Source organism: Solanum dulcamara, chromosome 2 (assembly GCF_947179165.1).
Source record: "Solanum dulcamara chromosome 2, daSolDulc1.2, whole genome shotgun sequence".
NCBI lineage: Eukaryota > Viridiplantae > Streptophyta > Magnoliopsida > Solanales > Solanaceae > Solanum > Solanum dulcamara.
The window spans coordinates 74,718,076-74,730,432 of NC_077238.1; the positions used below are offsets into that span (position 1 = coordinate 74,718,076).

General features: G+C 34.4%; 2 protein-coding genes across 2 annotated transcripts; one reads left to right on the plus strand and one right to left on the minus strand.

Moving 5' to 3' along the window:
• Positions 1–4,220: 4,220 nt before the first annotated feature.
• LOC129877039 (serine/threonine-protein kinase BLUS1-like) lies at positions 4,221–5,782 on the minus strand. The gene is made up of 2 exons (XM_055952522.1): positions 4,997–5,782; positions 4,221–4,904 (listed from the first exon to the last, which is right to left on the minus strand). The coding sequence occupies exons 1-2, from the start codon at positions 5,699–5,701 to the stop codon at positions 4,383–4,385; spliced, it is 1,227 nt and encodes a 408-aa protein (XP_055808497.1). The 5' UTR covers positions 5,702–5,782; the 3' UTR covers positions 4,221–4,382.
• Positions 5,783–9,917: 4,135 nt separating this feature from the next.
• LOC129873024 (uncharacterized) lies at positions 9,918–12,357 on the plus strand. The gene is made up of 4 exons (XM_055948014.1): positions 9,918–10,197; positions 10,408–10,889; positions 10,982–11,028; positions 11,418–12,357. Exons 1-4 carry the CDS (start codon positions 9,918–9,920, stop codon positions 12,355–12,357), a joined length of 1,749 nt encoding a protein of 582 aa, XP_055803989.1.

A 12,357-nucleotide genomic window follows, 5' to 3' on the forward strand; every position in this document is an offset into this window, starting at 1 on the left:
TTGTTTGCACAATTTATGTGCAGACAACAGATTAAATCTAAAAGAGGGTATATAGAAGACATCATGTAGAATAAACTTAGAGGAAATGTAGACAGATCCTGAATAGGTTACTTTGACCTGTTGAGAATTTGAAAGATTGACCATAATGGGCTTAGAAAATGCTTTCAAATTAGTGAACAAACTTCTATTAAAAGTCATATGCTCAATTGCTCCACTATCTATTATCCAACATCTACTATTAATATTGATTATGCAAGCATTGGAGTTAAAAAATTTAGTCATACCAGCACATGTCAGATTTGCAGCAGTTTCAGTGGAACCTGCAGTTTGCTGATTTATTTTGACTTGTTCCAAAAGTTGCAATAGCTTAAAAATATTGTCTTGACTCAAAGACTTTTCCTCATTGTTCCCTCCTGATTGTTGTTGATCATCTGCTGAATTGAATGCATTGTTAGATTGAATATTATTTTGAAATTTTTTTGGCTTTGTAAACTTAAAATCAGCTGAAAAACTATGTATGCTGTAACATTTGTCAATAGTGTGTCCTGATTTCTTATAGTAGTTGCAGTAAATTGTGTTTTTCTTAGTGTCATAGGCAATTTTTTGATTCTTATAATCATTAAACTTTTTGGGTTGTTGGTTAGCTACCATAAAAGAGAATGATTTCCCTGGATAATTAGGGTTTGCAAGAATTTCTCTCTATTTTTCATCTTGAATAACTAAAGAGTAAGCTTGCCCAATACTAGAAAGGGGTGAAGACAACAAAATATTACTCCTTACACCTATGAAAGTCTCATTCAAACCCATTAAAAATTGCAAGAGTCTCTCATCCTGATGTGCCTTCACAGTCTTTTCTTTTGCACCACACTTACACTCACCTACACATGCTGAAGAAGTATTCATTGCATCTAGTTCATCCCATAAACTTTTCATTTTTGTGAAATAAGTAAAAATGCTAAGGTTTTCTTGTGTCAATGCATTTAATTCCTTTTGAAGTTGAAATAATTTTACCCCATTTGCCTGATCAAATCTATCTTTCAGGTCAGACCAGAGTACTTGTGCACTGTGAGAGTACAACACACTTTCAGCAATTTCTTTTGATAAATAGTTCAGCAATCAAGAGAGTACCATATTGTTGCATCTTTTCCAAGCTTTCTGGAGTATAAGATCAGCAGCTGAAACAGTTAGAGATCCATCAATAAATCATAACTTGTTCTATGCTGAAAGGGCTATGATGACAGCCCTTCTCCATCCTTCATAGCTTCTACCATCAAAGAGAGCACCCACCAAGTTCATTTCTGGATAACCTGATGGGTGTATGTAATAAGGGTGAGATGAATCCACAACATTAGTTGTAGTGGATCCATCAGTCCTTTCAACAGAAGAAGAACCATTTTCTGGTGTGGGTATTCCCTCTCCAGACATTGTAAATTAGTATATAGACTTACAAAATAAATGCAGAAAAAGGATTGTAAATTCACAGCAGAATAACTGAAATCAGACCCGCTCTGATACCATGATAAAACAATGAGAATGTATGAAATTTTCTTCTTGTATTTTCTATTGTACATCTTTACAATTTACTCTAGTTTTTATACAAATTTGTATGGAATCTAATCTGTAACAAAATGGACAGGTGTGCCATTTCTGTTGTAACCTCCTAACAACTTCAAATAAATACTAATTTACAAATAAAAATAAAACACTAATGTATGTACATGTTATATAGGTATTGGACCTTTTATCTACTGTCCATAAAGTGTTATCTGTCAGCCCAACACAATTTAAAATCCAAAAGCTAGAAGCCCAAATGTAAGAAGCCCAATTATGAGCCCATAGCCTCCTTTCCCTAATGTGCAAAGTATCTGAAGTCTAGAGACTTCTATTTGTACGAAGTTGTCTTCATCCTCATCTCACAAACATATCTTCCTCCTTCAACATATCAGAGAGAGATAAATCACAACATCCTTTCCTCCCTATGGTATGCTCCCCCGGTGCAGGCCTACCACGCTTCGTGCTTGCGGCATTTTCGCCAGACGGATTTTACCAGTAGTGCCATCCTCCCTGCATCCCTCGCTGCTGTGTTCTTTTAAGCTATGAATTAAAATTAATATATATATATATATATATATTAGTTTCCTTACTACGTTCCACGATATGATCTCCAAGTACTATGGAGGTATTTCAATTATTTCAAATGTAGATTTTCATGGTTCATGGAATTGACTTAAATAATAAATCTAGTTCTACTAACCTACAAGGTTGATTTCGACCAATTAATATGTCTTCAATTTAGAGTTTAAGACATACTATGTTCATCTCAATTTATATGGTATTTGAATTTTAAGAGTAAAATAATTTTATATAATTGTGATCTTTTCATATGTCTTTTAAATATTTTAAAATATTAATTATTGTGATTTACAATATTTTTTACATAATTTCTAAATATGTAAATTTATTTAAAAATTTTAAAAATTTCTATCCGAATTCATGGTTAAACTTTAAAAATTTAACTCTCGAAATTCGACTGTTACCACATCAATTGAAACAGTTATAGATTAGTAATATTATTCATTTTTCCGAATTTGCTAAAAGAGAGTGTTGTAGGCTTTTTTAAAATTTTACTTTTGAATTTACAAATTGTCATATGACTTAATTTGTTATTTAATTCTTGAATTTGCTTTTTAGAAATAAGGAAACGTTACCATCTTGGAAGACCATCCTTTTGTTGTATTTTCATCACAAAATTAATTACGTTTGCTATACCCATGTCCAAATTATTAATTATATTTTAATTTAATTTATTACTCGAATGGTAAGCACTGCTCACCTTTAATTCTAACCTTCCAATGTATTTATTCTTGGAAAACATGTAAATGCATTTCTTTGTAGTTATTTTAGAGAGTTAGAACTACTTGTAGGTTAAACTACATGGGAAATGGCTCCCACAAATGCAAAATGTGGACCAAAATATTAGTAAACACTCAATTCTCAAATGACTTTGAAGAGGTCACTTCAAACATTCATGATATTTATACTCCATGACACTACCTCAAATTACTAATATCACAACCAACTAAAGTCCAGGGTGAAATTCAGGTTAGACTATTTCTTGTTGTCTGCTCACACTACTAAATGATAAATACAACAACAACATGATACCCAGTGAAATTTTCTAAGTAGGGTCTGAAAAAAGTAGATTGCGCGCAAATTTTACCATTACTTCGTGGAGGTAGATAGACTGTTCAAGAGCAGCAAATTCAAGTATAAAAAAAAAGAAAAACAATATAGAAAACATAACAGCTACCAAATAAAACAATGCAAAGCCCACATGAAAAGAACAATAACAACACAATAGTGTGAAAGACATTAAACGTAACAACAAAATCAAAACACATTAAACAACAAAATCAAAACACATTAAACAAAAAAATCGAAACACATTAAACAACAAAAGATGATAGATAATATAAGCAAGCATAATACAACTAGTACAACGACAACACCAACAAGCCTACACCCTCGCAAAGCAACAACACCCCTCTACTACCTACTAACCTTCTACCCTAGTACACGACCTCCATATCCTTCTATCTAAGGTCATGTCCTCGATAAGCTGAAGTTGCGGCATTCCCAATGATTTACCTCGTGACCCTTGGCTATTTATCTCAATACTTTAGGACTTGAGTAAAACTTTCTTATTGGCTGATATGTAACCTATAAAGAGTATACTTCATCCATTTGTAAAGAACATTAATTCTGATCTTAAGGAAATCCAATAGCAACACTTTTATTTTGAGCTCCAAGTTTTATTTTGCTTTGTTGATAATGAGTCTTAACATTCCCGGACTTCTCCAAACATTTACGATAACATTATAGCATAGAAGCTTCATATTCCGAGCTCCTTTACGATAATATTGGTTGCGCAATATTCAACTGTTAATAATCAACTTAATAGAATAAACTGATAACGCGTGTCCTTAATCTCATACAATCTATTATCATGGATAATAGAGAACCAATAGAAGAAGAAGAAGCTAGAGATGTAATTCCCTTTTCAGCAATAAAGTGTCTAAAAATTTGAATTTCCATCTTTCATGAATTTACTACTGCTTAGCTGTTTCTAATAAACTTATTAATTCCTGCTTGAAACCATCATTCAAAAATATCACATAAGAACTCAACAAGACAATAATTAGTTTTAGCCACAGAGAGAATTCAGAATCTATCAATATTATGAACCTATATTTCTTTTTTCTGTATACATGTAACCATATGCCCTTTTTCTGGTGTAACAGTGAATGTAGCTAGCAACCAATACTATGAATTAATATTTACATGATTTATACTTGTATAGATGATCTTGATCTTCTTCATCATCAGACATCAGCAATTATTGGATCCTTAGCATACAACACGCGACGTTGAAACCATTTCAAGGCCTTAGCATTCTGAAAAAAAGGTCTCTCCAGTAGATCTTTAACTGTTGGCCTCTTTGATTCTTTACTAGAAAGACAATCCAACACCAACTCCTCAAACTCTTCCGAAAACTTCTTACTCCTTTTACCTTTCACTACCTTCAGCTTGTCGTTAAAATATCCCACAGCTTTCTTCATCTTCCCTTTCCCTTTTACTACATGAATCTCCTCAATCAGATCTTCCAACTTATCTGGCAATCTCTTCGATCTCTTTATCTTCTTGATCAGAGCCTCAAATTCTTTGCGATTGCTTATTCTTAAATTTCCATACGCTAATTCCAATGCTGCTATACCGACTAACCAGATATCGGATTTAACAGTGTGAACCTCATCATAATCTTTAAATAGAGGTGATTTAACTGGATTTAGATTGTCATCATATTTTTTATAGAACACCTCCGGCGGAGCAGACAAATCTGAATTCTGTTGGAAATTCAAAAAATACAAAGTAAAATTATCGACTAATAACACAAAATTTCAACACCTTAATTTTTTTAACTAACAAAAATGTATACCGATTGTAGATCATGTCTTGGTAGGTATTTTTGTTCTGGTTGACCGTCTGGCAGTTTTCCCTCTCCAAAAAAAATATAAGGTTCGAGATCCGATTTGTAAATCGTTACTGCAAATCCCAATCTGATTTCGACATTCGAAATAGGTCTCGGTATGAAATTAACGTAGATATTCCCAACACTGAAACGCTGATGAACCCGACCCGAATTATGAAGATCAGACAAACCCAGAAGTGCTTGTTTAAGAGCAATAGCAATACAATCCTCTGGTAATCCGTTCTTAAATCGAGTTGCCAGAATGTAACGTAGCGATCCTTCTGACATATAAGGCATTGCAACAAGGAATCCTTCTTTGAAATTACGAATATGCCAATTGCTGACGTGAATAATGTTCGAATTCGGGATTGATGCTTCCACCTCCTGGCTCTGACAGACTTCTTGTGTGGGTCGGATGAACTTGACAGTGGCGTAACCGGAAGGAAGGAGACTCTTGTTGGCGGGGCCGTCGACTGTGTAGTAACGAGCTTTGTAGATGAAATGGTTTTCACAAGCTCCGATTACTTTTTGGAGAATGTACTTAGTGTGGGTAATTGGATCGATGATGATTGTTCCGTAAAGAGGACGGTAGATAAATCTGGGTTTGATGACCAGGATGCCGCGCACTTTTTTCACGCCATCAGTTTCCATTTTTTTCCTCTGAGTTTCCATTTGAAGGGAGAGTTATGAAGAAGAAGAAGAAGATGAAGAAGTTTACACAGTATTTATATGAGGAAATTGGGGCCAAGAAGACGTTAGAAATGGCGCGCATAACCATATTTCAGTTTTTCTGTTTTTAATTTTCTTTCAACAACTTTATGGTTTGTATTAAATGAGTAAGAATAATATCATCTATTGTTAATGTTATAGTTTATCATGTACAAAAATAGTATTAAATAAAATACATTAATTATTACCAAACAAAAGACTAATAATATCAAAATTAATATGTATTATATATTTGCTTTAATACGTTGATTGATAAAGTTTATGGAGGTGTTGTTCATTTATTTCTAACGTAGATTTTCATGGCTTATCCAAATTATAGAGTTAATTTACCTGTAGTTCATGGAATTGACTTGAAATAGTAAATCTAGTTCTACTAACCTACAAGGTTGATTTCGACCAAATATGTCTTAATTTATAGGTTAACTTATATTATGTTCGTTTCAATTTTTGTAATATTTTTTAAATTTTGAGAGTCAATTTTTTTTTTAAAAAATATAATTATGATCTTTTATATGTTTTTTAAAAAAATATTTTGAATTACATTAACTATTGTGACTTACAATATTTTTTACGTAGTTTTCAAATATGTATATTTTTTAAAAAAAACTTAAAGATTTTTCTATCTGAATTCACGAGTAAAAATTAAAAGTTTAACTCTCAAAATTCAAATGATATCATATAAATTTGGACAACGAAAATTGGAGATCAATAGTAATATTAATTCCTCCCAATTAGCTAAGAGAGTTGTTGGAAATTTTGCTTTAGAATTTACAAATTGTAATAGGACTTAATTTGTGATTTGCTATAGGCATGTCCTTTTCTTTTTTTAACCATTGCTATACCTATGTCCAAACTATTAATCACATCTTTGTAGTTATTGTAATCAGTTAGAACTACTTGTAAGTTAAACTATTGGGAGCAACACAATAATCATATAGAGTGACACTCACTTCATTTTTTTTTCTTTTGGTATCTGTATTGAAGTCCCAACTATTTTGAATTTGTACACTGAAGGCTTCATTTTGAGGAAGGAGGTGAGGGGGGGGGGGGGGGGTTCATACCAAGAATTTTTCATATTCAGATCTCAAACCCGAAACCTTTGATTAAGGGACACGTAGCCCCATCAACTGCACCACATGTTTTGATGGTACATCTTCCTTTAGCTGTTGGTATTAAAATTAATTGTGAATAGAAGGTGAAAAAATGATTTTTACCATTTCATTTATTAATTTAAAATGAATATTATATTGGACCGAATAAAAAATTTATGTACATCGATAAATAAAAGTGATGTGTTTAATCAAATAATACTTCCTCTGGTCCATATTAAGTGAATTAAATTGTTAAAGACTTTTTTCATTGTTTAAAATAAGTGAATTATTCAAAGTTAAAGAGAATTGTTGCGACATTTTTATCCATATTTATCCTTCATTTAATGAAATTTTAAAAATTATTTTACATTTTCTAGAAAAATAGTTTGAGAATAATTAAAAAGATTATAGTGGAAAGTAATCTTTAAAATATCTCCTTAAATATATTTCTTAAGGGGTATGTCATACTCTAACAATTCATATATAATTATGTCATTAGTGAAGGTATAATTTTAAATCTGAATTTAATGTTAGGGACATATTTTATTCAATAGATGGAAGAGATTATTTTTGAGCTATTTTTAACGTGCAATGATAGGACTGCTTCACCCTTAATCAAAGGCGAGCCCTAGCTATGAAAAAAATTCTATTGGGAGCGTCACCCCCGAGTGAATCCAACAGTACACGATCCGAATTTAGTTGAGGCTCTACAGGTTCCGAACAACGGGCGGGAAACAAAAAAAAAAGAAGACATTTTTTAATACTAGGAAAGGAAGAACAAATTTGGAGGAGAAATTTTTTGAAAAGGGAGAAAGAGGAGGATAAAGAAGAAGCTATATAAAGCCGCCGCCGCTGGACGCCGAAACCCTACTGCCGCCACCCTTAGTCCCCGCTTATGGCCAATATGGCCACTGGTCAGCCAATTCTTGGGGCTGATCAGTCAAACCCCCTACAAGATACATGTTTTCCCCCTCTAAACCCCAAAGCTGCTCCTGCAGATCCTAAAAATTGTAGCAGTAATTTGCCTATCGCGCCTACTGTCCTGCCTAGATTTTGCCTAATGAAATTCAACCTGTTAACAATAATTATGCCAATGTTGTCAAAGTATCGAATCAGAAGCATTTACATGTGACTGGAGTAGAATCTATTCCAGTCAAGAAGGTATCTTATACCAATGGAATTCCGAGAGTAATGTGGACTGAAGAAGAAGTGGATCGGATGAATATTATAGAGAATCTACAATATGCAGTAGTTGGATAATGGGTCAACATGCAGTAACATCAGTAATGAAGGAGAAGTTGTTACAAATCAGAATGATATAAGGGGAGGGGTCTCTAATCAGTGTGAGACTAGTGAAGCCATACAGCAGCAGCAAGGGGACAATGAGGAGGAATCCCAGATCAAGCTAGCATCTACTCATAAGATGGACACGGAGAATTATGAGAATTCATATGAAGAAAATAAGGAGAATGACACAGCAATTGTAATGGTTGAAAGTAAGGATACAGATCTTAACTTGTTATTAGTTGAAGCACGGTATCAGATTCCACTACAAATAATTGAGGGAGAGACACTTGTAGGGAAATATCCACCTGACAAAGGGGTACATCAAGATCAGTCAACTATTACAAAATCAGAACCCTCAAAGATAGTGCAAAGCAGTAAATGAGGGCAAAAATCTCCTCCTATGGAGAAATTACATGCTCTGGTTACACATCAAGTAAATGAAGATATGCAGATAACAAATCATGACAATATGATGCACATGGTTTCCAGGAAGATAAAGAGGAAGCAGAAAGTGAAACAAATACAACACAGGTTCTTAAGGAGGCTGGATTATCTCCTCAAACTGCATCAAAGGCCAAAAAAGGTAAAGTAAAAAGGGATATAGAGGTTAAGCCTATTAGGATACAAGCCAAGAGGATGGGGAAGGTATTGTTTATATGACTATCAAAGCTTTATTTTGGAATATAAGATCGGTGAGAACTCAAAATGTTTTTCATAGAGTTCAAATGTTAAACAGACATCACAAATTTTCATTAAAAGCCCTATTGGAGCCTTTTCAAGACTCCAGACAGATTCAGAATTTCAAAAGAAGATCGAGTATGAATTATGTTAATTATAATGCTAATGGCCAAATATAGGTCTTTGTGAAAGATCACATCCATATGGGGGTGATTTCAGACACTGATCAAAAGATTAGCCTACAGTTGACTCTTGAAGATGGCAAACAATTTCTAACAACTGTGGTTTATGCTAAATGCTCTGCTGTAGGAAAGATTGGATCTTTGGGATGACATGTATTTCATTAATCATAATTTTATCTGCCATGGCTTGTTGAAGGTGACTTCAATGTTATTATGGGGGAGGAAAAGAAGATAGGTGGTCTCCCAGTGTATCCTCAAGAATATGAAGACTTTGCCTTTTGCATCAACTCTTGTGAGTTGTATGGTATTAACTTTTCTGGTAGCCCTTTTACCTGTGGAATGGAAGAGCTGATGAGGAGTGTATTTTTAAGAGACTGGACAGGGTTATGTACAATCATGCACTACAGGATTTGGTGGGTAATATAGAACTTCAACATCTCTCCAGGACTGGCTCTGACCATGCTCCACTTCTTCTATCCTGTGGGGGAAAGGTTAAAATGATTGCAAAACCTTTTAGGTTTTTAAAATTTTGGACCAACAGGGATGACTTTAAAGATGTAGTTAAAGAAAGTTGGAATGCTGAGTATCCTAATGATATCTTCATTCAATGAAAGTTGAGACAAAAGAAGGCTAAACTGCTTTATCCAAATGGAGCAGAGAGAAATTTGGAGATATTTTCCAGCAACTGCTGATTAGAGAGGAAATCATGAGATTAAAAGAGGATCTATTTGAACAACAACCTTCAGCTGCTAATAGGGTAATTCTTCAGCAGGCACAAGCTGAATATAAACTATACCTTCAGTACGAAGAGGAATTTTGGAGACAAAAGGCTAGTATTCAGTGGTTCTCAGAGGGAGATAAGAATACCAAGTTTTTTCACTGCTTGTTAAGGGGAGAAGGAAGAAATTATGTATTAGCAGAATGTTAAAAGTTGATGGGAATTGGGCTGAATTTGAGGAAGAAATTGCTACTGAGGCTCATCAGTTTACTGAGACTGAAGCTGATACTGAGCTCACTTTATTACATCATATTCATCCTCAAGTAACTGCTGAAGAAAATACTTATTTAAAAAATATGTCTGATGCTGAAGAAATAAAGAGAGTTGTGTTTGAGCTTAATGGGGATGGTGCTTGTGGGCCTGATGGTTTCACAGGGCATTTCTATCAATCCTGTTGGGAAATTATTGGAGCTGATCTAGTTGGTATTGTACATGCTTTCTTTTAGGGTAACTCTTTACCCAAGTCCATCACTCATACTAATCTGGTTATGATTCCTAAAAAGGCTCATATACAAACCTTTTTGGATTTAAGACCAATTAATTTGATTAACTTCATTAATAAAGTGATCTCTAGGACCTTACATGATAGACTAGAAGATGTATTACCTAGACTAATTTCTCAAAATCAGTCAGGATTTGTGAAGGGTAGGAATATCTCTGAAAATGTTCTTCTAGCCCAAGAAATCATCATTGACATTGAAAAGAGAGGTAAACCTGCTAATGTGGTAATTAAACTGGACATGGCCAAAGCATATGATAGAGTAAACTGGAAATTTTTGGTACAAGTATTAGAACAGATGGGCTTTGATGCAAATGTGATGGATATGATTTGGAGAGTAGTAGCTAATAAATGGTACTCAATTCTCATCAATGGTCAATCCCATGGATTTTTTCACTCCACTAGAGGGGTCAAACAGGGTGATCCCTTGTCCCTTACTCTATTTATCCTAGCAGCTGAAGTACTATCCAGAGCTTTGAATCATTTATTCTATAACCCTGATTTTAAAAGTTTTGGAAGGCCTAAGTGGAGTGAGAATTTAAATCATCTTGCTTATGCAGATGACACCATTATTTTTGCTGCAGCTGACAGGCAATCTTTGAAGTTGATTGTGGGGGTTCTAAAAAAATATGAATGTCAGTCTGGCCAGAAGATCTGCGGATTTTTTTTTTCTATATGTATAACAAGGCTGCAAATGCTCATGTACAGGTGGTGGAGGAAGCTATTGGATTAGCTAGAGGTCAATTTCCAGTAATGTACTTAGGGCACATTACTTAGGGTTCCCTATAAGTCATGTAAAGAAAAAGAAGATTCATTTCATTGAGCTGGTAAAGAAAATTCAGAACAAATTGCATTTGTGGAAAGGTAATCTTCTATCCTTTGGTGGCAAAGCTGTTCTGATTTCTCATGTTCTATAGAGTATGCCAATCTATTTTCTTTCTGTTATTGTTCCTCCCTCCTGTGTGATTAAAGATATTCATAGGATTTTTGCAAAATTCTTATGAAATTTTAAAGTGGAAGGGAGGGAAAAACACTGAGTGTCTTGGGAGGATATCCGTTTTCCTAAGGAGGAAAGTGGTATTGGTTTTAGATCCTTATTTAATGTATCTTAGGCTTTATTTGCTAAGTTCTGATGGATTTTTAGGACTAAAAATACCTTGTGGTCCAACTTCATGTGGAATAAGTATTACAAGAGATATAGACCTCAAGTTGTTAAATGGAAGGGAGGCTCACAAGTCTGGAAGATGATGCTGCAGGCTAGGGATAATATTGATCAGAAGATTTGGTGGGAACCTATGTGTGGGCAGGCTAGTTTGTGGTTTGATAACTGGACCCAACTGGGTACTTTGTATGATATTATCCCTACCAACCAGGATTTGGATCCTACACTGGATGAGGTGAATCAGCTCACTCTTAATGGTAGAGGGAATGAGAATATGATGCTGGAATTGTTCAATAATGAGGTATGTGAGCATGTTCAGAAGGCTTTGGGTGATTATCAAGTGTCAGAAGAAAGAGACATGCCATGGTGGGTGTCTAACCCCAAAGGAAAATTTTCTGTAGGATCTGCCTGGGAGATCCTTAGAAACAGAAACGATCCTCAAGAAGGTATAATGAACATTTGGGAAAAAGGGATACCTTTCAAAGTTTCCTTTCTAGTATGGAGAATCTGGCCACAGAGAATTCCTATAGGGGAGGTCCGGATAAGAAATAGAATAATTGATTCTACGCTGTGTGGCTGTTGTGAGAATAATGCTCAAGAATCTTTTAATCACTTATTTTTCTTTTGTCCTGATGCTAATTTCCTATGGAGATGGTTTAGAGGAGCAGCTGGTTTACAAGGCTCTTTTATTCAGCTAAGGCAAACCATATATAGGTGGTGGAATGAAGAATGTGTGACTAAAGCAAGACCACTTTATAAGGCAGTCCCTGCCTCCATTATGTGGCAATTATGGAAGAAGAGAAATGTGGTAAAACATGGAGGAAAGATGTCAAAACATTCTACGATGATGGAGGTTAATAGAAACATCTATTTAATAGCTTTATACAAGTATCCTTGGCTCACAGGAATGCCTAAAACCTGA